Source organism: Chrysemys picta, chromosome 7 (genome assembly GCF_011386835.1).
Source record: "Chrysemys picta bellii isolate R12L10 chromosome 7, ASM1138683v2, whole genome shotgun sequence".
Taxonomy (NCBI): Eukaryota; Metazoa; Chordata; order Testudines; family Emydidae; genus Chrysemys; species Chrysemys picta.
In genome coordinates this window covers 123,796,194-123,821,465 of record NC_088797.1, presented here as the reverse complement: position 1 = coordinate 123,821,465, position 25,272 = coordinate 123,796,194, and the positions used below count along the sequence as shown (strand labels likewise).

At 45.5% G+C, this 25,272-nt stretch overlaps 1 protein-coding gene across 6 annotated transcripts in view; it reads right to left on the bottom strand.

Annotated features, from left to right (window-relative positions):
- The window catches only part of SH3PXD2A (SH3 and PX domains 2A), a 387,168-nt gene that overhangs the window by 281,322 nt on the left and 80,574 nt on the right, over positions 1 to 25,272 (bottom strand). The window contains exon 1 of one of the 6 annotated variants that reach the window (XM_065552550.1): positions 17,113 to 17,504. The exons of 4 other annotated variants lie outside the window; for them this stretch is intronic. In XM_065552550.1, the coding sequence (XP_065408622.1) occupies positions 17,113 to 17,226 (114 nt within the window). In that variant the 5' untranslated portion in view covers positions 17,227 to 17,504. Of the gene's footprint in view, positions 1 to 17,112; positions 17,505 to 25,272 lie in introns of those variants that run through there. One more of the 6 variants, XM_065552548.1, reaches the window with a different exon arrangement.

Genomic DNA, 25,272 nt, shown 5'->3' with positions numbered 1-25,272 from the left:
GAGTCAGGGGTTCATAATCTGGACCAATAGATGCATGTGGATACATTTTAGTCCTTGCTACACTTGTGCAATCAGAATGAAGACAACCGGTTTGCATGGCTGGTACAGCGGATAAGAGTTGCACGTGTTATCCCGCTATGGGGTGTTTTTCCTTAAAGCCCCAGATCCCGGAGGCAAGTGACTGTGTGAGAATCTGAGTTTTCTTTTTTTAAAAAGAAAAAGTTTCTAGCCCTCCTGGTTGCAGAGAAAAGCTGGAAAACATGACCCAGGGGCACCCCAAAGGTTCATAAACCAGGAGGCTAATAAAAATAACCCGTTTATGATTTTTTAAAAATTCTCATGCTCTTTAGCCAAATCTCTGGATTTCAGGGGGCCTAACTCAATTTTTGAATGTTTGTGGTTGGCGATACTGGAGCTGGCTCATTGTGTGTACAGCTAACAAGCCAGTGTGACTGCAGATTAAAGCCTCGGAGCTCTCTGACTACAGAAGCATGCTTCCCAGTTCAGGTAGACAGACACGCACTAGTTCTGCTTGAGCGGCCCACTAAAAATAGCCATGTAGCTGGTGGTAGCACAGATCAAGCCCTAAGGTAGTGTATTACATTTGTTCAATGCTGCAATGTGTGGGGTTGCAAACACTGAGCCTAATTCTGCACTGAACTATAACCCATCACGAGATTTAGAGTGACCAGACAGCAAATGTGAAAAATCGGGACGGGGGTGGGGGGTGATAGGAGCCAAAATCGGGACTGTCCCTATAAAATCGGGACATCTGGTCACCCTAATGGGATCGCAGGAGATGCAAATTCTAAATTAATGCAGAATTTAACCCACGAAAAGGGAATTTTTTAAATTAAAAATAGCCTGTTTATAAAAATCATTAAAATTTCTATTGGTCTTGGGTTTGGGAAATTCAGGGCCAAATTTAAGTCTTTGAAGCGAATGGGCTGGGACGGTTACCCCACATTCAGTAGTTCTGACGCTGCCGATTTTCTCTCCAATATCCTGTTTGGCAATTAGTTCTTTTGTTCTAACTGAGCAGCACTGATCCTCCCCCACAAAAAGAATGACCTTTTCCATGCAGCTTATGGCCAGTAAATTAAGACACCCATGTGACCAATTATTATAGCACCTGCCTTCTTGCTGGTTTCATTACACCTGGAATGGATGCAGCTTTACTTACAGTTCAGATAGCATAAAGGCTACCCAGCAGGCTATGGTACCACCTAGTTTTAATGCCTACCAACACTAAGTGACTCTTTCACACAAATCAGTCCCTTTTCAGCAAATTATAAAACAGCCACCGGTGAAAAGAAACGCAGACACAATTCGAGCCTGTCGTAAAGCAATGCAGAGGTACTCTCACATTGCAGAATGTGGTGCTTTTTAAGATTAGGCATGAAAAATAACCAGTTTAAGAAATTAAAACCGTGGCCACTAGATTGAAAGGAGCAGATTTCGGGCACGCCCCAATTTATTGTATACTGTATTTTCCTCTCCACGGGATGCAAACTGGTTTTGTGCATTCAGATGAGGCAATAACATTTCACCTCTGACTCTACTGAAGGCATCAAGAAAACAAGGGACTTCAGGACTCAGTTATACCCAGGCCAGCATGGGTCCACAAGCTGAAGAGAAGAGGGCTCCGGACTACTTCCCCAGCTTATACCCATGTATGGGACAGGCATGATGGCAACCCTTTACAGTGCTTCTGCCATAACAAGTCCTACTAGAGGGAAGGTCCCATCCCCTTCTGTGGAGACCAATGAAGTTGTCATCACACTAGGGCAGAGGTCGCTACCTGTGGCTCCGGAGCCGCTTGCGGGCAGCCGTTTTTTGAGGGGGTGCGAGGTGGCTGCTGGCACATCTCTGCATGCCTCTGCTGTTCCCGGCCGATGGGAGCTGTGAGGACGGTGCTGGGGGCACCGCATGGAGCCACCTTACCCACCCCCACCAGGGGTGCGCACAGACATACCAGCAGCCAGCCGCTTCCAGGAGCAGCGTGGGACCAGGGTAGGCAGGCAGCCTGCTGCGCCACTGGCCGGGAGCTGCCTGTGGTAAGCGCCTCCTGGCCAGAGCCTGCACCTTGCACCCCCTCCTGCACCCCAACCCCCTGCTTTGTAATCAAGGAAGACTGGCATCCTGCAGAGAGGTGGGAGGTTTGCATGCAGGGGATTCGGAGTCTGATACAAAGCCAGGCTGAGGTTCTCATAAGCACACAATCCACCGCAGCACGGGTGTAGTTACTGTGTCGTTTCGGGTACGCAATGCTCCTGGCACCCCGTGATTCAGAAGGGCAGAGACCACTCAGCCCCCAGGGAGCACACACATATTGTACAGTGACCTCGCATTACTGTGACTCCCTGCCAGGATACTGGCCTTATTCAGTGCCTCACTTGAGGGACTGTCACGTCACTGCAGGCCCTGTAGCAAATGCATTTTAACAAACCCAAATCTGAATGCAAGTATTTGCAGGAGAGATGGGTCCAAACTTATTTGTATGTCAGTAACATCAGTAGGCCCCAATTCAGATCAGGGCCCCATTGTGCTAGGTACTGTACAAACGCAGGGGGTGCTTTTGTACTGAGGGATAGCTCAGTGGTTTGAGCATTGGCCTGCTAAACCCAGGGTTGTGAGTTCAATCCTTGAGGGGGCCACTTGGGGATCTGGGGCAAAATCAGTACTTGGTCCTGCTAGTGAAGGCAGGGGGCTGGACTCGATGACCTTTCAAGGTCCCTTCCAGTTCTAGGAGATAGGATATCTCCATTAATTTCTATTTCTACATTGCAATCAGAAGTGTGATTGCAGCCCTGCTAGCTTTAGTCTAGCTACCCTGGCTAAAGATATCAGTGAAGATGCAGCAGCATGGACCCAGCATGGTTTAACACCGTGGCCACATACCCAGGCTGTGGGCAGTCTGGTACAGTCCTCGCTGAAGCACCTAGATTCTATTGGTGAGTCGTAATAACTTTAATATGTTCAACTACTATTAGTTGATCAATTCTAACTCTACGAGTAGCTTTGCATGTGATGCGGCTCTCGAAATATTTCAGTCAAAGACAAAAACATAAAAATGGCTCCTATAACACGGTAAGATTTTTTGGCTCCCGAGGACAGCGTTATATCGAGGTAGAGGTGTATTAGGAAAAACTTTCTAAATCTCCCTTGTTGCAGATCACGCCCATTACTTCTTGTCCTATCATCAGTGGACATGGAGAACGATTGATCACCATCCTCTTTGTAACAGCCCTTTACATATTTGAAGACTGTTATCAGGTCCCCCCTCAGTCTTCTTTTCTCAAGAAGAAACACCCAGTTTTTTTTTAACCTTTCCTCATAGGTGAGGTTTTCTAAACCTTAGATCATTTTCTGCTCTCCTCTGGACTCTCTCCAATTCATTCCCATCATTCTAAAATGTGGTGCCCAGAATTGGACACAGTACTCCAGGGGAAGCCACGCCAGCGACAAGCAGAGCAAGACAATTACCTCCCGTGTCTTATATATGACACTCTTGTTAACGCATAAAGGCTAATATTATCCGAGGGTGTAAGCTCAGCAAGAATCCCTGAGAAGCAGCAGCAACTGGTTTCCCTTTAAAAAAAAAAATCTTTTAAGCAAAAACCTTCAGGGTTTCCAGCTGACATGACCAAAGATTACAGTATTAGGATATGTTCTGAATTAAATATAGTGTGATTCACGAGAAACAGTCAAACAAAAGCAAGGAAATCCATGTAAAATAAAAAGCACAGCCACGTAAAGGATGGAGTAATCGCCAAAGGGGTTTTTAGGTCTGAAATTTTTCCACAGAAATCTTGGAACTCTTACAAGCGACACAGCATCAAAATGAAATGGTTGGGTCCCCCCCTCCCCCATAATCCATCAAAAACGAGCCCACTAAGAAGGCCAGTTTCCCAGCTAAAATGATTTTTCATCTTTCATATAGAAATGCTAATTTTTCTTAAATTCTAGGAAGCAACTGCAGTACTTGTGGCTCAACCAGCTTGTAAGACATTTGGAGATGCTGGTTAAATATGAAGGATGCATTTGGTCCATCTGTCAGTGACTTCGCAGGACAGAAGCACTGTACTTTCACCAAGCAGCTAGTGAGTGTCCCATGAACGTCGCTTAGAATCCCCGGCACACAGAGAGCCCTGTGTGACCTAAACAGTCACAATAATTACAGTTTGGGCAAAAACTATTTCATGCTTTTTTCCATCAAAGGTCCTCATTTGGCCCTCAATATTATAACATTTGAGCGCCTCACAATCTTTGATGAATTTATCTTCACCCTTGTCACATAGGGAAGTGCTGCTATCCCTGTTTTACAGGTGAGGTACAGAGAGACTAAGTGACTTGCCCAAGATCAGGCAGGACATCTGTGGTGGAGCCAGGAATGAACTCAGCTATCCCAAGTCCCAGGCTAGAATCCTAACCACTGGACCATCCCTTCCCAGTCTCTTTTAAATTAACACATTAATAAATAGGCGAGTGTTAAAATGGGCACAACTAGCAAAAGATGATAACTAAAGCTACAAGTCAGTCGTGGAGGTCACGGATTCCGTGATTTTACGAGACCTCCATGGCTTCCTGAAAATTCCAATAATTCAGCTGGAGCTCCACGGCGCCAGGGCTCTGGTTTCAATAAATCCGTGATTTACTGTTTATTGCCCACGTCCTGTCAGTGACTTTTAATAAAAATACCCGTGCCAAAATCGTAGCCTTACCTATAACTTCCATCAATCTGGCATTCAGTGCATGAGAAAATTGAACAGAACCCACATCAAGAAGGCAGAAGGAGTACGAGGTGTAGGAGAAAAAGCAAGTACTGGGAGTGTGTAAGATAAAGGAGTTCATTACACACACACTATGCTACATTCGTACCATTCCCTACTCTCCAGGGGTGCCAAACTGATGAACAGGCACAACTCCCATTGACTTCAGGGGAAGTCGCATCAGTTTGTGGCAGGGTTGAATCTGGACATTCGCTACATCAAATCAGTTCAAGTTACAATCACTGGGCTCGTATCTCTTTCTCGCTTACACTGCTGTAAATCGGGGTAACGCCGCTGAAGTCAACTGGTTTTGCCCTTATGGAATCGTGCCTGCTTGTTCATCCAATGAATGTCATACCGGAACAGAGTTACACAGAGTTACTATCCTGTGACCAATTTGCACCTAATGTGTAACTTACACCTCCATTTACGACACTGCATAATTTGACTTAAAGCACAAACTTTGCTCTCATGTACAGCCTTGTAAATCCAGACCAACTCCATAGATTTCAATCCAGTTACTTTGCATTTACACTACCGTGACATCAAAATTTGGCCCAGATCGTCCAAGGATAAGCTTTTGCTCAAGACTGGTCACCTTCCCATTATGCCTTGTGTATAATTTGTAAACAAATTCAAGTGAATTGAAAGGGGTTGGATTAATAGCAGTGGAAACTGATGTCATCTTTTTAACCCCTCAGGTAGGTACAGCATGGAAACAGCAGATGTTAGTTTCTTGGGGTTCTTCAGCTACCTGCCTTCACTAGGAAGCTTCAGATGGCACCACAAGGTACAAAAGTACAGCATGGAAAATGCAGCATACAAATGGGAGTATGGAGAAAGGTATTACAGCAAGCTTCCTTATGCTGGTCCAACAGCCATCTCCTTCCTCTCTGCTCTGGAGTTCTGAGTCTTCTATAATGAAAAGAGACTAACAACCCCCAGTTCAAGATGGCCAACTTCATCAAAGGCTGTAGGATTTGATTAATCTAATCTAATATCTATTGAGAAATAGTTTGCAACTCTTTTGAACGGTAACCATTGACCCTGAAAATAAGCACTAAGGGACGGATGCTGCTCCACTGAAAGTAAACAATAAAACTCCTCTAGACTTCAATGGAAGCAGGATTGGGGCTCAAAGACCTCATGAAGTGGCTTCAGCACTTAGGAGCCTAAACCTCATTGAAAGTTGGTAGGGGTTAGGTGCCTAGGTATTTTAGAAAATTTGACCCTACGTATTTTTAAAATTCCTAACTTTTTAACCAACCTATTAAAACATGAGTATAGCACCCCTGAGCCTCAGGATTATTATTATTGTTACTGTTAATAAATAATGTGTTAGGGGAGCACCCAAAGCCCTCAATTGGAAACAAGGCCCCATTGGGCAGGACGCTGTACAAACACAGAAAGTCCCTGCCTCAAAGAACTTACAATTGAAAGAGAGACAAGAAGTTCCAAAACCCTATCCGAGCAGAGGCTCATTTTACAGAGAAGATGCTTTGATTTCCATCCCAGGCCATATTCCTCCCTATGGGGCGTGATGCAAAGGAAGCCCATTGAGGTCAATAGGAGTTCACTGCCTCCAACAAGCTTTGGACCGGGTCCTTGGAAAATCTGTGGGAGCACTGAAAAGACAGCTTGCAGCTGGAAGTCAGGGGCCAAAAGGTGTGTCTTACAAATGGGGTGGAGGTGTTTAGTAACATATTTGCCGTTATCATAAATTACACTCCAAACATTCAATTTAGCCTGATTTTCGGGTTTGTTTTTTCCAGGTCTTTTCCTAACGTCAGAATGTTCAGGTGAGCTGTTTAAAAAAAAGTACCTATTTAAGAGAGCATCTCACAAAGGAGCTACACTAAACTGCACTGAAGTGTTATGATGGAATGACTCCTCCAACGCCAATGAGGTCACCCCAGAGTAAAACTGGTTTCATGTGGTGGAGAATCAAACCCAAAATATATAGCGAGGGCCTGGTGCTTACCTCCCACCCATTTTATAATGGTGTAACTCTGCTGATTTCAATGGAGTTAGGCCTGGACTACACACAAAATTAAACCAGGTTAGCAGAAACTGATTTTTTTTAAACCAGTGCAAAACTCTAGTGTGAACATGCTAAAACACTCGATTTAAACCTGGTTTATATCCCCATTGCCAAAATCAATTCCTTACCCTACTAAGCTACATCAATATAACCTATTAACAAGGTTTAAGAGTGATCACATAGGGGTTAGCAGTGGTTGAACTAAATCCGTTAAAAACACACATTTAGTTAAACGGCTGCAAGTTCATGTGGGGATAAGGCCCTACTCCTGATTCACACTGCTATCAATAGGATTAGCATCCGGCTCTGAATGGGTGAACGTTTATGGGTGAACGTTTTCACAATCTACAAATCCCCAGCAGCCTGTTAGCTTGACTTGGGACGTGGCTACACTTACATTTTATAGTGCTCTAACTTGCTGGCTGTGGGGGGTGAAAAATCACCCCCCTGAGCGCAGCAAGTCTGAGCGCTTTAAAGCGCTAGTGTAGACAGGCTCCAAGCGCTGGGAGCCATGCTCTCGGAACTCAGAGCTATTCCCCTCGTGAAGGTGGATTACCAGGAGTGCTGGGAGAGCTCTCTCCCAGCACTCGCGCATGACCACACTCGCACTTCAAAGCGCTGCTGTGGGACAGTTCCCACGGCAGCGCTTTGAAGTTTCCAGGGTAGACGTACCTTTGATATATGCCCCCACTGAAACCACAGCTAACTTTAAACTGACATTGAAAACAGAAAACAACAGCTTAAAAACACAATGGCACATTTTACTTTGGCAACTCCAACTGAAATGGTATCTGTCAGTTTCCTAGGATGCTGATCATAGCTGTGGGGGGTTAGACTGCCCAACTAAGTGTGACCCTGAAAAAAACACGCCTGCCAAAGAAAATATAGCTGTGCATTTTAACTATGTACTCCAGAGAGTTACCTTCCCCGCGCCCGCTTAAAAAAAAATCTTAAAATGTTTTGCCTGAGGGCCTTGTTCCAAACATATACATCTCCTGGCTTTGGGGTAATTCAGAGAGGAGTTCAGACAAAGAATCTTATCACTCGAATGGAGAGATGCAGCTGCACATGTAACCGATATTCTGCTCTGGGCCTTATGGGAATTTTATAAAGCAGCCAGCAGGGTGATCATTTTTAAAAAGATTTTAGTTCCAGCTGCAAGTCTTTATCCCCCCAGTTTTAGGTGTGTTGCTGGCTTTGTATGTGTTTTGTTCTGTGCCGAACTGACATCACCTGGCTTAATAGGCTTGGGAGAACTCCTGAGGGTTTTTTTAACTTTTACAGCACTGGCAGATGGGCAGCCAGAGTCATTGGGGCTGCCAGGTGGGGAAGGAAGTTGACAGCAGACTGAATTTCAAGGTCCCACACTAAGTTTTATCTGCAGTGAGAGCACTTGCAAATTGGAACGTAACAATGAATACATGCTCACTCAGCAATTGTCACTTTTCTAGGTCCATTTTTGTCACCCATCACCATGGTCTACTAGCACCTACGCACATTTCTAACCGCAGTCTCATCTATTCTGAGGGTTGATGTTCAGTGGTAATAATAAGAAAAAAATCATATTGGAAACCAGTCCGGTTTTCTGTTGCTGATCAAGTGCATTCACTGTGACTACTTGTGTTTGAGTATACCCAAATTATGCAGCTAACATAAAAGGAAAATTATATCTTATTATTGGCATGATTATCAAACATGGGCTTCTTAGCAGGATGTCCAAATCCCAAATTGGTTTGCTCAAATCACTGCCTCAGTCCTACAGAACGGGTATTTGTGTGCAATATTGAGTTCTGAGATCTGTTAAACAAGGTGCTCGGGTTTGAAATCTGGGCTCCACAAATTGGTAGTCAGGATGTAGGACTCTGTAGGGCAGTACAAAGCTATTCTGCTGACTCAGCCTGGCAGACAAACCAGGACGGTCTCATTAGATCTACACCGGAGCATTAATAGCTGAGTGTCTCTCCGAAGCAAGGAAGTGCTGAAGGGAGGGACAACATGTCCTGCTGGGAAAACCTGAACCAGCCCCCCTTAGAAAGGCGACAAGGAGAAAAACATAAGGCTTCTAAGTACAGTCCTGCCTTGGAGCTTTGTTACTTTATTTGAGAATGAAGGCAACCCTTGGAAAGTGGGTGAGTTTGGACAACAGCCATTTTATATGTGCTGTCAGGAGCAGGGTGGTCATAGCAACTGTTTACAGGGCGTCTGTGTTAAACTATACATGCTCCTCCACTACTCCAGAGCTTTCATTCAGAAGAGGGCCTTTCCTCCCGGGACACATTGCTAGTGGACCAGATGGTGTATGGTATCAATTACAGTCCTGGTGTATTGGCTGAATATTAAAAGCATTGATGGCGGTCTATGATAAAGACGTTCTAGGTTTTTAGCCAGCTGGCTTTTAAGTCGCCAAGTCTTAAGTCAAGAAATATTGTCATCACTGTGAGTTTTCCAACCTTTCACTAAGATTTGGGTGGGACGAACTGCATACACAGGGATAAATCACCATGAGCCGTAACCTCATCTGGTGGAAAAGGGCATGGCGCCAATGAAATCCATGCAGCTGCACCAGCCCTTTACACCAACTGAGGATCTGGTCCCATGTCTTCTCTGGTTTTGTTCCAGTCAGTTTCACTCAATGATGTTCCTAGAGAGATCTCACTTGCTACCCGATGGTTGAACCTTTGTCCTTTGTGACTAGTTGAATCAAATAGAGGAGGTACAAGGTGGTGAGAGTGCGGATAAATCAGGACTAAAATGTCAGCTGTCTTCCACAAGAACAGCACAGGCCACTAGGAAAACGTAACACTGTGTGGGTGTTTTACCAAGGATGCACTGGATGATGCCAACAATCCAGCTGCAAAATTATCTTGCTTAATTAGGTTCTTCTTTGGGGGCAAACTTGGCTCAAGTAACTAAATATATTACGTACACACACATATATAGTATAAAAATGCTCAGCCAGATGCAGGTGACTCAAACCCTAGATCTCTGGCTGGCCTGAGTGTTTCTTCCCCACATCATCACATGCACTATAACCTTGTATGTTCAGGAAGAGAGGAGGAAAACCTATTGAGAGTTCGGGGAGGATTGTTTTTAAAAAATCCTAAATTTTCAACAGGTGCAGTGATGTGATTAAGTCTGCTTCCAAATATCGGTTTTCTGTAGAGCCTGAGTGACACGATGTAGATATGACGTGGGGTGGGAGTCTTTGAAGTCTCACCCTTACTTTGAGCCTGGTAGATTAGTATCAATATGCAAAAGGATTTGGGGTGGGAAGATGCTCCTACTTCCAACACAGGCAGCAACAGCCAGATGGTGGAGAGAAGGGGCACTGCTTTGCTTTCTATCCCAGAGAGTGAGAGCACCTCTGGGAAATCTAGACTAGCAGGGGATTAACTCATTATCACCATGGTTTAAAAAACAAAACAAAAACCCAACCCATAGGCTTGAAAATAAAAAACAAACCATGGCCCATCCCTATCTATCGGGCTAATTAAGCAAACTGCCGGGCGATTTCTCTTTTAGCTAGACTGCCATTCTGTGTACAGAGGAGTTTGGTCTTGAGTCTGAGAACACGATTTAAAAACCGATGCTTTCAACGAGAGATGGGCTGAAAATGGAACCGTTTATTTATAGCTCTTCCAAATTTCAGTGGAGGAGGAGGAGGGAGGGTTCTGATTTTAATTCCCTAGATCTGAACCTGTCCCTACAATTATTGCTTCCAGCTCTGATCCACACGAAAGGAATCAGTTTATAAGATCCATCCGTGGTAAGGTAAGATACCCATCCCCATAGCATCTGCACATCTCACAATCATTAATGTATTTATCCTCACCACACCCCTGTGAGGGCAGTGCTACTGTCCCCACAGTACAGATGGGGAACGGAGGCACTGAGAGATTAAGTGACTTGCCCAAGGTCAGACAGGAAGGCTCTAGCAGTGGGGAGAGCTGGGTTTGGTTCTTGAGTCCCAGTCCTCTGCTTTAACCACAAGAGATACAGGAAGGAAGGACGATATATTCTTCTCCGATGGCCCCAGAGAGATTTAATCACCATAAGAAAACAAGAGCAACATACACTATACCAACAAGCCACTAGTCTTAGGGTTGAACTATTTGGTTTGCCTCAGATGTGAGCATTCCTGGTCTTGAGAAGAAGAGCCTTGTGATTTCCTGGGTTTCACCGCACTGACGCCTAGAATGGACCCAGACCTGCCTGATCTGTTCCTGTTGGCAGCGCTCCGTACTATTTACACAAAGGGGGAGAGAGGGTATTGTCTAACAGCTACAGCAAGGGACTGGGAGTCACGAATCCTGAGTTCTTCTCCCAGATCTACCAATGCTGATTATTGGGTAGTCCCTTCACATCTCTGTCCCTCCCCCTGCACCATCAGTAAAATGCGGAGGACAATAATACTGCTTCCCTAACTCAGAAGGGGGTTGCTAGGCTGAATTCATCTGCATGTGTTCAGATGGAAGTCGCCTTTCAAAAAACAAAGTGATTCATTTACACTAAGTTCTTCAGGGCAGGACTGGCTCTTCCTATGAGTTCGTACAATGCCTGGCCCCAATCGTCACTGGAGCCTGGAGGCCCTAATGTAATATAAATAAAATAATATAATAACTATTACCAAAGAAAAACAGACTCCTACCCTTAATTCACGCAGTCTCCTGGCTTGTTTGAGGTCAATTATTTAAAACAAAAATAAAGTAAGAAAATAAACTGTCTTTTGTAAGATGTACTTCACTCTGACATGGAAACTACACAGCTCCTAGCATCAAGAGACATGCAGCAGAGGGAGCCCTGGAGTATTAATTAAATGCGATTGTTCAGTGTGGCTAATTTCCACAATCTAACCCCATCACACCAGAAATCATTCTCAGAACCAAGACAGCCAAATCTGAAGAGCCCTCTGGAAGGTGTTCACCATGGCCTTCATTCTGAACCCAAAATCAAATATAGCATATCACAGCAAATACCTCACTGGGGTGTTTCTCCTCCCCACGCCCCGCTCTCCTATTTGTTGCTACTTAAATGGAATAGCAGGTGTTCAGTTCACAAGCTCAGCATGGTCTAAACCTGTGGGATGACTGAAAACCCTTGGAATGTCTTTCTGGAGTGCTGCATCTTCCCAGGGACCTGACTCAAAGAGGAAAACCAGATTAGACATGAGAGGGGTGGATAAAGCTCTGGCTGCAGACTCCGTTATCAGAGGGCGCTTCCGAAGCCCTGGACCCCTGTGTGAGCATGACTGTCAGGCTTCTGGTGGAGACCTTGGCTCCCTTTGTCCCACCCAGAGATGTTACGGAGGTCGTATGTGTTGGGGGGACCTGGTTATAAAACATTAGATCCTCACTATGGTTAAACATGGCTCCGTTTTCCAGCATAGGCTTTGTTTTTACTGACACAAAGATGTCTTTTTACAGCAAGATAACAAACACACTAGTTATTTCACTGTAAGATCCTATAGGGAAACAAGGCACCTGTACTGTTTACTGCAAGGTAGGTCGGCGGGGTCAGCTATGCTGCCCCACCGGTGGTTGTTCTGGCCTGGTTTACCTTGCGGTAAAACTAAAATGCCTTGTCTCCACTCTGATTTTACTGTGGAATAGCTAATGCGCATTAGTTATCCTGCAGTAACACACACACTCCTTTTTTCCAGTGACGATAGAGCCAGAGATGGGATTTAGCAGAGTTCCCAAACTGTGCTGAAGTTACACTAAAATCCAGGGGGCAGATCCTATGCTAGGTCCCAGGAGATGTAGCATGTAAAGGCACATCCCAGGAGAATCGGGGCCTTCCTGATTCTGGGCAGCTGCAGGGTGCAATACAGCTTTCCTTCCCTTAGCGTAATTCAAAGAGCCTGGAGCAGGGGCTCTCAACCTGTGGCTCGTGGGCCACTTGTGGCCCAATCAGCACACAGCTGCGGCCCATGTGACATCTTCAGGGCCATACAGGGAGTATGTATAGTGTGTGGATGTGGCCCACATAACACTTAGAGAGCCACATATGCGGCCCACAATGGTAAACAGGTTGAGAACCACTGGCCAGGAGGCTGCTCAAAATTACAGCAGCCATTCTGCTGATGCTGATGTCTTGCAGTGCAAGACAGAATGGCTGAGGCACGGGACGGCAACCGTAAACATTCAAAAACCATGAGATCGGCTGAAAAATCCTCGGATTTTAAAAATGTAATGTTGGTTTCTTTTTCATTTCCCTTCTGGAGCTTGAGCCTTTAGGAGTTGCAGTTTCGAGCTTATCTCTGCAGCCATAAAGGCTAGAATCTTCCTCTTTGTTAAAAGGAAAGCTGAGATTCACACATAAACACAACTCCAGAAGCTGCAGCTATAAGGAAAACAGCAAATATCGCAAGATGGGTGATTAACTGAGGTTTGGTCCCATTCAGATTGCAAGGCACAAGAGAGTTTTTGCTTGTGTCTGAAGAATACAGAGTTGCAACCAGATCTTCTAACAGCGACGGAATTACAGTACAGAAGGGACCTACGTGATTAACACACACTACACACACACGCATGCAGGAAGCTGTTGAAGGAAGATGAATGGGGGTTGTGATACTAAGTCAGATTGCACTGTATCAAAGCACTGTGCATGATGTAGGGGGAGAGGGTCGGTGACATGGCTGTGGACAGAGCCTCTTGATTTTCCTCTCCTCTGACTATAATTAAGCTCTTTATTAGGGTTACCATCCGTCCTCTTTTTCCCGGACATGTCCGGCTTTTCGGCACTCAAACCCCCGTCCGGGGGGGAACTGCCAAAAAGCCGAACATGTCCGGGAAAATGGCGGCTCTGCTCCTCCTCTGACTCTTCGGCTCTGTTTAAGAGCCGGGCATGGGGGCTGCCCGAAGCCGGTAGCGCTCGGGCAGCCGGCTTCGGGCAGCCCCCATGCCTCCGGACCCTGCGCCGCCGGAGCCCAGGAGGGGAAGTGCCCGGCTGGGGTCGCAGGGTCCGGAGGCAAGGGGGCTGCCCGAAGCCCAAGCGCTACCGGCTTCACGGTTTGCCGGGCAGCCTCCAGACCCTGCGCCCCCGGCAGGGCGCTTCCCCTCCCGGGTTCCAGCTGCGCTGGGGAAGCGCGGGAGGGGGGCACAGGGTCTGGGGGCTGCCCGGCAAACCGTGAAGCCGGTAGCGCTCGGGCAACCCTTTCCGCATGTCTGGGAGTGGGAGGGAGGAGGGGGCGGAGTTAGGGCGGGGAAAGGGCGGAGTTGGGGCGGGGCTGGGGGTGGGGAAACAGGTGGGGCCAGGGCCCGTGGAGGGTCCTCTTTTTTTATTTATTAGCTATGGTAACCCTATCTTTATTGTAAGCAAAGGAATGCTGAGAAACAGAGGGGGCAGCACTGGATAAAGGCGTTTGGGCCCAGTCCAGCAAAGATGCTAGTTTTATTGACAAGGATAAAATATCTTCTCTGATTTCTTCCCCATTCCAAATGAGCTGTTTCACCCGACTGTCTGCTCTGTGTGTACAAAAAGGCCTCTCCCATATCAAGGCAAGTGTGGACAACACAAATGTTCAGTTAATAATTAACAGTGAAATCCATGAGGTGTGGCAACTCAAACTGAATCGTAGGTGGAGACTAGGGAATGGATGCAGCCTAGTGCAAGAACCAGGAACTTTATGACTGTGTCTGAGCTCGCAACGCATCAGCCCATATTTAATTGATGTTCTCAGCTGATGTTACAAAGCAAACGCAGTGCCTGTAATGGGAACCCAGAGAGCTGTTTTGTAAGAGCAGCTCAAGCCTTGGGTTGTGGCTCGTGCAGTGTACTTCAGAGCACTAACCTGTTAAACAGATAATTTGGGTGCACCAATGCTCCACCTTCCTTGTTCCTGTAGCAGACCTTCAGTTCAAAAGGATTTCACACTGCAACGCTGGATGCATATCTCTGGGCAAAATGTTACTGGTTGAAACCAGTCTGTTCTTTTAGCAAGTGTGTTAAAATGGGTTTTACTGTACATCCTCCTAGTAGCTCTGAAGTTTCCCTTTCCAAGTCATGCCTGGCCTGGGGGGACCAGAGATCAGAAATCAGATTAATCTGGAGATTAACGTTTCATTAGCAGTAGGTAATGCGGCAGGCAGGCAGTGTTGTGGGAAGGAGAGCTTCACAGAGCATCCCTAAAGGCCAGCGTTACATGCTCCAAGATCCTCATGTCCTACCAAACTATATCCCTCCTGAAACATGACCCTCTGTTACACTCATCATCCTATAAAGACAGCATCACCTTGTTTTCTATAAAAGCACAAGGAGCCTTCCCGGGCTTTTCTCTGTTCCGTGTCAGCAAGCACAGCTCCATCTCTTTCCCAGAAGATGCAACAGCACACACGTCCTTGTAAGATAGCTTGTAATAGAGATGAGACACTGTTCATTAGTAATGAATACAAAGGGGATTCTAGACTGAGGCTGCTGGACTCAGACAGACCCTGTGATTCTCACTGACTCTCTAGCTCCCTAGAGTAACACGCCCTGTGATGCCTAGTGTCATCAAAGAGAATCTCCCTAAATCTAGGCCTGGACTACGCAATCTATAATTGCGGTGCTGACGACACTACACTCCTGACTCAGTGCAACACAATGTGTCCTCAACCTGTCTTGCCACAATGCAATATCGACCCTTCTTGGTGTGTAAATTCCATTTTCAGTTTCACACCTGATCATGAGCAACTAATTCTTTTTTCCCCTGTGAAAAGCTTGGTTCAGTGACAAACATGCGAGTCCAATTCCACCACCCAGGGCAGAGAATCTCTCTCTGAGCTTTTCCTCACCTGCAGCCCTAAGACAGGAATTTTTGCACAGCCCCAAAAGCTTCAGCCCTGACTCTGTTGAAAGAGTCCCTGGCAAACACACAAAGGAAAAAGCCAAGTTTCTTTCTGCCACACAGTGACTTTGGCAAACCAGAATGGCTTTCTGCAAGGAAGTTCCAGGATTCAGCTGTTTAAAGGCGGAGATGAACTACTGTGAGGGCTTTGCAACTGAACATCCCAAACCAGGCACCAACTGGTGCATCACTGTACCAAGCTAGAATTAAACTAGGAAACAACTCCTCCATTCCCTACAAAACTCCCACTGAATTCAAAGGAGCCAGTATTTAGCCCCAAGAAAGAAATGCATTATTTATATTTCTGCGGAGTACTTCATTTTTCTTGGGTCACTAACTGCTGAGGTTTTGTTTATTCATCAAACCTTTTTAAAAGGACTCTGAAAACAGAAAAAGGCAAAGTGGTCAGAAAGGTTTGGCTTTACTACTTTAACAGCGGCAGCACTGGGCACTTTCCGAGCACTTTTCATCCGAAGACTTCAGAGCGTTTTATAGACATTCATGAACGCACCTGCTCATGTCACTGGGGCAGTCGTGTCCCCATTTTAAAGCTTTGTCACCTTCTACTTCTCTAGAAAAAGTCCCTGAAGTCAGTCTGTGAAACTTATTTTGAGGTGAGAGTTACGCTGGATTTGAAACCAGCTTTCCAAAGGTGAAAGGCAAGTATATTAACTTACTGTGCTTCCTACAGCATCCAGCACACACCTGCCCTGGCTTGCAGCCAATCAAAGGCAGTTCCACTTGCTGAATAACTACTTGATCAAACCCTAAAATTCACAGGGTCCTCGCTCTACTTTTAATTGCAGTTAGCAAACGTCTCTCCTAGAATAGGCGTAGCAAAGAAAACTCATTTTAAAATACTCTCCACCTTCTGTTCCACCCCCTCATTCATTGACAATCTTCTCTGTATAAGCCCCTAAAACCTGCAAGATCAAAATCCATCCTTATTTAAAAACAAAACGACAGTGTTCGACAATAGTGGTCCAATGGTGGTCCAACAGGTGCAATAATGCAAGTACCGTAGAATACTGTAGTCTATATATGTTTGTCGGAAGGCACTACTGATAAAAATCAATGAAGCAAAAGGCAAAAGACAGCTAGAAACCCTAAATAATATATTTGTTACATGAGTAGATGAAACACCCGCCAGCACTCTGGGCAACATTTTGCTCACAAAGGACTTTGGCAGACAGACCCACAAACACCGGAGAATCTTATTACTATCTGAAAATGCATCAATTGCACCACTGCTGCTTACGCTGCCTACAAGAGTGGGTTTAGCTTTCAAACTCCACTTCCCCCAATGTGCAAAGGCCACAAGAGTCTTTATGTGAGAGCCATGGCTGAGTTGTCGGATTCAGAGACAAGCCACACGATAAAAGAGATCGTGAAATGATCTGCTCCAGCAGAGCTGGTAACAAGGAAATACACACTATCAGATATAATTCAATAAGATGCATCACTAAACTCACCTTAGCCCTATGGAAGAACTTCTTCCCCTTAATCATTTTCCTTAATCCCTTCCAGCTTGGTATTGATTTGGGGTTTTTATTTTCTTCCCAGTCGGTTCTTTTCCTCTCTCTCATTCACACACATTCCTTTCATGGTTTACCCTTACGTATATCATCCACCTGGCTGAAGGCAGCAGCTCTGCAGGTCACACTGGTTTTCCCAACACACCCTTATCAACAAAGGGCAACAAAAACAAGGTGCATGCTCCATTGCCTTCACCAGCTTGGCTGTCAGCTTGATCCACAAGCCTGTGGCTACGTTTGAGTTTGTGTGTGAGGCAGAGGGAGACGGACTGGAGTTTACTCTTGGTTATACCTGAGGTAAATTGTGTAAAGTCACTAACTTCCATGGATTGACAACAAAGTATCAAAGAACAGACTTTGACCCAGGGTTGTTTTAACATTGCGAAATTTGCAGAGATTGTTTTAAAGACATGGATCTTTTTTGCATTCTCTGGTCAGTTCCTTTGTTATTTTGCCAACCAAAGCTTTGCCAACACTGGGAATTGGCCACAACTTCAGCCTAGGAAGACAGCAGACAGGCAAAGCTGCTATTTACAACAAAGGAGCTTAGTCCTGCTTAAAACCATGGTGAGATCTACTGGTGTAAACCACCGCTTTCCTTGTCTGCACTTGTGCAGATACACTGGTGCCTGGCCATTGATCGGGGAAGATTCCCAATGGAGACAAGATTTTGCCAAAATTCCACTGAAAAGCATCATCTTCCACCCCTCCTTCACTCCACCACTTCTGCAGTCCATGTAGGGTCCCCTCTGCACTACCATACACAGGAACCCATTTACACGTGAGAGCAGAAGGGAGAGAGCTGCTCCTTATTTTTACCTTGTTCCCAAACGGCACTCAATGGCGCCCTAGGGCCAAACTGTGAGCCCTTCTGAGCACCAGCAAGTCCTGCTGAAGTCGATCGGAGTTGCAGGTGCACTGGATCTCTCAGGATTTGGGCCTGGGGATTAACCAGTGCTGGAGTATGCTTTGGGAACACAGCAGAACCATGGCACGGTCCCATTATACTGCAAGAACGAACCATGTAAGTCTACCAGGCTGCAGCCAGATCCCCACCATGAATGTCACCACAGAGCAGGCAGGCCCTAACCACTAACGTCCTCTGACCAGCAGCACTGGCAAGTGCTTCAGAAATTGAACTCAAAACCACAATTGCCTAAGGAGGTTTGTGTTTCCCTCCCAGGAACCTCTCTCTTGAGCCTGGCTTAGTTTGAAACCATTGCCCAGCCCCAGTTACCAGCACTGCAGTTTTCTCTCTCCTTGCATGACTAAGAACAAAGGAACACAAGAAATCTGTCTTAAGTCGCTGCACTTCTTGCTGTCTCTCTGGCCATGGAAACATCAGAGGTTTATCCGCCTTGATGATATGTCTGCTGCATTGCTCCTGGTCAGGAAAAAGCAGAAACTAATCCAGTGTCCTGCTGCTGGGCTCAGGCAAACACTTCAATACTGTGAAACTAAGGGTCATTCTGCCCTGGGTGGGGAAAAACTGCACTGGAGAAAGCAAACCCCAAAAGTTTCATCTAGCAGCATTTCCAACCTATCGTCATTCCAATAGGGAAGTAAAGCCCCACAATTCCTCAAAACACTCTCCAGCACTTCTGCACTGTTCCCCAGGTACCCAGCCACCTTCGCAACACAGCTCCAAACAGCGCTATGCTACGTTGCCATGACTTCTTCACCAGTGATTGATCTAGAGTCTCTAGGGGGGCAAAGAGGCAAACCCCAGCGGATAATTCTCCAATGGAAATCCTCATGAGTTTGTGGGAGATAGCACTGCATTGGGTACAGGAAGGGAGGAATGTGTCTTAACCCGGCATCATGGTCCAGTGTATGTGGTGGGGGAGGGAGTCAGGGAAGAATTCACACTCCTACATCCCAGGTGCTTTACCGAAAATAAAGCGTAATTGCTCAGGTTTCATGCAGGTGAAGGGAACAACCCCCAGCTCTTAAGAGTTAGACCCACAGCGGACAAAACACTAGGAGACAGACCGACATTCCTAAAGCAGCTAATGCTGTGTAAAATCCAGAGCTGGAAGAAACACTCTGTTTATCCTCTAGGCTAACCCCTGACGACAGCAGAGTAAGGATCTACAGTTCCTTCTAGGCACAGCCGTTAAACATCTGATACTGTAAGAGTGCAGAGCTGGTGGGGAAACAGCGATGGCAGAGCCCAGCATAGCCTTTCCATTCTAGCTGGGGCAATTTTCTATTTACACTTCATGTAAATAAACTCCCCGTTACCCTTCCAGGGCGAGTTAGGCCATTTGTAAAAACCACCAGCTTCTCTCATCCTGAGCCAAGGGATGTGAGCGCAATGGGCAGTTTTCATCTCAGTCTCTATACACTTAATGAAAATGAAGGATCGTAGTCCTGGCACAAAAGCAGAATTGTGTTTCAGGGGCGGGGGTGTGAACGCCATGTTATTTTCCAGCAGCATAAATAACTGAAAGCTAAATATGATTGCTAGAGTGCAGGGCGGGTACGGGGTGTGGGCGGGTGTCTGTATTGCAGCAGAGATGGCTGAGCTCTGTGGAATTGGTGCTTCTGTGCTGAGGGGCAACAGAAGCATCCCAGTCAGGATTTAAAGTTTCATAGCGCTCGAAAGGGGAAGTGGGAGGAAGAAAAGCCTAGACTAAATGTCTTGTTGAAAGGAAAATCAAGGGATGAATAAACAGCATCCTTAGAGCTCATCGCCCGAGTGTGAACGCCACATCAATGTTGTCTTTCCCACTCTTCCCTGGGATCCAGTCACAACACAACAGTCCTGCAGGAACTGAGTTTACCCAACTGGGCTCCCACTGGTCCCCCAGGCATACAAAAACCAGAACAAGGTGAACAGATAGCTGAGTCCCATCTACACTGCAAGACCTGCAAAAGGTGTTAACATAACCCAGTCACTGTCCAGCACTTAACAGTTGGAAACAAAGTTCGGGGTTGGGTATACAGAGACGACAGCCTGCTTAGTACCATGGCAAACACACCATTAAAAATCCTTTTAACCTTTCGTTAAAGAAACAGAAAAGAAGGAAAAACAGTTAAAGCATTTGAAATGTAAAGTATTAAGGCTTTTAGGTTAAAAACATGTTTTGTTCCCTTTCCCAGGAGAGCGTCTTTAGCCTGTTTGACAGTCACTCAGATGGTATTGAAGAGGGCAACACTGGTCCTTTTGGGTAAAAGAGAAGAAGTTAGTTGGATGAGCCGGAGCTGTTGTTGCTGCTGCTGTTGTTAAAGTCCAATCCCATTTAGTTTCAGGTGGTGCCTGGGATTCAGCTGGCGCCAATAGAGGTGGTGATGTGATCTGGATTCCTCTCTCTGGCCTGAGGTAATCAGGGCATCTCTCAGGATTAGGACAAAGAAGGGCCGGGGTCCCAGGAGACAGTGGTGGGGTCCCGGCAGCCATGATGGTGAAGCTCACTCTACTAACCTCCATCTGTTCTTCTCTCTTTGTTTTAAGAGCCCCAAAAGGGAGTGATGTATGGAATAGCCCATCCCCTCATTAGTGTCCACCAATCAGGCTCAGTACTCGACACACCAATTTTGGTTCATTAATTTCCAGTTTTGTATCTTCTGTTTTTACCAAGTTTGATTTTAACACTGTCCTTAAGTTACGTCAGTAGGCCTTGTTGCGTAGACTCGGTATTTGTGTCCCTTTTGTACCACTTCCCTTCAACATTTGTTATTATAATTTATTGTGATATTGTATGAACTTTCACTCACTTTTCACCATTGATCTTACAATTCAGGTACATTTTTAGGTCCAATAATTATGACAATCAAATTGTGCTTCAAAATTTTGGGGGGACTAACTTGATGTAACCAGGTGTCCCAACACAGTAATAACGAAGGAGTCGATAATATAATGAAAAAAGTTTAGATGGAACCTTAAAATACTCCACTGAAGAAAGGCCTGGTCTGTCCTGGCTTTTAGTGGTGATTTTGTAGAATGCTCCATTTACGACATTAGACTATGACGTAGCCAGAGGGTAGGTGGACAGAGGGATACCACACAATATGGTTCGTAAGAGCTGAGATTTTCAGTAGTGCTTTTACAGTTCCCTTAGCAACCCAGTTTATTAGGCATTTACATTTGTGAAGTATTTAATAAATAATAGTAGCAGCAACTACAGTAAAAATAGGTTCAGATCTTCAATTGGTGTAAATCAACTCAGCTCCAATGAATTCAATTAATCTAGAAGAGGGGATTTGCATTATTAGAAGCATTTCCTTTCACTGTTAATGGATTTTAGTGCACTATTATAGTTGGATGCATCAGGGCAAGGGTTTTGCAAGTATCTGTATAGCACCTAACACAAAGTGGCTCTGGTCGGTGAGTGAGGCCTCTGGTGATACTGTAACACAAGCAATACTACTAGAAATGTACTTTAAAATAGGTAATTTATCTAACCAAATCAAATAGAGCTGGGTGAATAATTCATAACAAATAATCCAATTAATTTTGCCACAGTTTGTGTTTGCAAAATATTAACAGATCACGATTCAGCTGGGAAATTATTCCATGAATAAATTTCTGCAAAGAATTCTTGGTTTGTGTATTTTGCGTGGAGAGTTCATTGAGTGTCTGATGCTGCATATTCAAGCCGGTGTCACTGGATGCGTGGTTTACAGGGTCATATATCTGTCCCCAATGGGATGAGTTTAACTCTTTAGAATCAGGGTTCTGGTTCTGAAAAGTCACAATTCATAAACCGTAAAATCTGCTTTTCGCTAACATTCTGCAGTATTTTCTTAAACTTTTCTAGCTGGGCACATGTGTATAGGTGAACTCTTGTTCACTGGAGAATTCACACACAAAGGGGCACAAATGCCGGAGAAGCAAATTAATGCACAGATTGCAAAGAATAGTCACATAAGATTTCTTCAGCTTTCACTCAGTTGTAAAAATAAATACTTTCCTCTGCACATGTAAACATTTGCTAACATGGTGTCATACCACAGTGTTCTCATCTGAACTAGAGAAGGCGTCTGAGCCAGAAGCGGGCATCACATTTGAATTTTCTCAAGAGTTCGGGGCTGTTCAGATCTAGAAACGTTGGTTCCGGCTCATCACTAATTCCAATAAAGTCAAACAAAACTCACTGCTCTCTTTTTAAGCAATGGAAGTTAATTGCTCCAGACCTCTGCCAGTAGCTTGCAATTCATAGCTTAAGGTGTTTCTAAAGCACTAGCCTTATTAAATATCATAGAGCGCAGGATTGTTTGTGTTTGAAATGGCCAGATCCCCATTAGCAAATTGCAAGTGGTACCAGGAGGTAGTGTTGTTTGCATTGTGCTGTTTAAAGTTTGCATCACAATGTCCTGCTGTAAAGCCGGCCAACTGCTCTTTGTTATTATTACCTCATTTCTGAGATTTCCCCTGATTGTATCTGGCAGATCTTCAACTGGAGAAAGCCCCAAACTGAGCTGCCTTATCTGCAAGTGCTGGATGCGAGCAGCTAATCAGGAAATTTGCCACAGTCCATGTATATTACACAGATTTCACATCCCAGAGGGATTTCTTTTTATGAGTTCTCACTCTCCTGCATGAAATCCGAACTACTTTGTAATCCAACACCCTAATGTACCTTCCCTCCGATCCCCCAGGGCCTTGATCCAATGAGCAAATTTGGCAGCCACCAACTTCCAAGCATGATCAAACACTTTGGAGATGGACTTCATCCTCTCCCCCTGGAAGATGAGATTTCCAGAGCCCTGCCCTAGCACACTGAAACAGGATCCAGGCCGTATGAAATTAAACAGAGGAAACATCAAACCCGAATGCTAAAACTGGCAGCAATTGCCTAACACTTGTCTACCTAAGACTTCGCAGCTGGCACTGTGTTACGCACCAGTCAACTGGAACTAAAACCCAGATGCTGCTACTTCAAAAGCACAAGTTCCTCCCACAAAGGAGATTCTCTTTTAATTGTTAGCAGTAGAGGGCCAATGACACACAGATGAGTCACTCTGATTTGACCCACTAGTGGTTAATGGTGTGCACAAGCGAGCACACACACTTTTCATTACAAGCCTGTAACTCGATCTCCTTCAATTTTTACAACTTACATTTTATCATAAAATGAAGACTGTAAAGAAATGTTTTCACTGCCAGGAAATTTACACACACATTATATACCGAAATTGTCACCTAATAGGTGGCACAAGGCTATGTGTATTTAAAAGATACAGCAAAGAGGCAAACTATCTCTTCGCGATATTCCCTAGAAAAATCCTCACCCATCTAACTAAATATTGAATCAGCAGATTAATTAGCGCTTGCTTTACTACTGTGATTAAGCGACCGTACACAGGGTGTCTACAAATTAAATGCTAAGAAAAACCACCAGTATTGAATGTTAAGGTTGCAAAAGGCAATGAACTGATGATGGGAGCTGGTTAATTTCCTTCTCAAGTCTAACAAGTCGCAGTGATCACTGGATTTGCAAAGGCCACTCAGATTTTCAGACAGCTCTACAGTGCAGCACAAGAAAGTAATGCCAATGCAGGAATTAAATGCTGTTTGTAGAGTGTCAGAGATTCGTAGATGCTAGGGCCAGAAGGGATCACTGTGATCATCTGTCTGACCTGCATACACAGGCCATAGAACTTCCCCAAAATAATTCATTTAAACTAGAGCAGATCTTTTAGAAAAACATGGAATCTTGATTTTAAAATGGCCAGTGATGGAGAATGACCACAACCCTTGGTAAGTTGTGCCAATGGTTACTTACCCTCCCTCTTAAAAACATACGCCTTATTTCCTGTCTGAGTTTGTGCAGCTTCAACTTCCAACCATGGGATCTTGTTGTACCTTTGTCTGCTAGATATGTATGCTGTGTTTTGTTCCGCGTTACATCCCCAGCTTTCCTTAAATGTTGGCTTTGTATTTAAGTTTGAGGGAAAAGGAGAAAGTTAGAGACGCCAAATTCATTCTCCAGCTTCCTGGCCTGATATGATTATTGTGGGACAAGATAACAACAAAAGGAAGAAGTTTAATGGAGCGTGATAAAGTGCTTATATATTATTGATTCAAAACACAGGAGTGTTCCGGGGTAAGTGAGACAGGTTCACTTGCCATTGCTAGTGGTGTATTGCACTAGCTAGTGATGGTGTGCAAACCGCGGACTGGGGCGTCGGCCATGGACAGGGACATCGGCCTTGAGAGCTAATTCCCAGAGTGACCAGGAGGAGGTGCCAATGCAGTGGTGAGTGGAGCAACCCGTGACACCTAGTCACATGGAAACATCGTGCCCGTACCTTTGTTACCACACATAGTGCACTTTCCCAGAGGTGATGTGGTGATGACTCCATAGCCAAACATGATTTCATGCTCATTAGTGGAGGCTGAACTTATTGTCTTCTGCTCTGAAAGCACAAGCCCCTACCCCCCGAGCTAAAGGAGAATCTCCCTTAGCTGTAGCAGAATTAGGGTTCCCCCACCAGCCACCGAGGGTGTGGCATAGAACTCTGATCTGCAGCTCCTCTCCCTCCAGGTCCCACAGCATCTTCTTTATGACTCAGCCCTCTGGCCAAGTCACTCAGCATTCCTCCTCCCAGGGGACAGTCCATCGGCAGTTCTAGGCAGTCTTCCCATGCGCTGCCTCAGTTCTACGTCACACCCTCAGTGGCTGGTAGGGGAACCCAGGCCGCCCTCTTCTCTGGGCTCCAGCCTACAGACCCTCAGCTCAACAGTTCTGGGCTTCCTCTCTCTGCCCTCACTGCTCCTTCCCTGGACTGCTTCCTACTCTCTTCTTCCCCTTCTCTCTCTGGGTCTACCAGCTCCAAACCTTTCTCCCTCTTCCCAGGGAGTGACTCTCTCTGCCTTCCTGTAGCCTTTCCCAGAAGCCCAGTCTGTAGCTTGCTACCCTGCTTTATAGGCCCTGCCTGTTCTTCCACAGGTGAGCCGCTCTCTAATTAGTTGCCTCCAGCCTACAGCTCCTGTTTGCAGCCTAATTAGCTGATTGGGCCCACTTGGCCCAATTCCGCTCTTGCAGGGCTAGTGTGGGGCTCTCACCCCATCACACTACGCATTACCGAGGACATTAATTCTTTTGGATCAGCAGGTTGAGCCAGAGCCCCCGTACCAGCAGCAAAGTC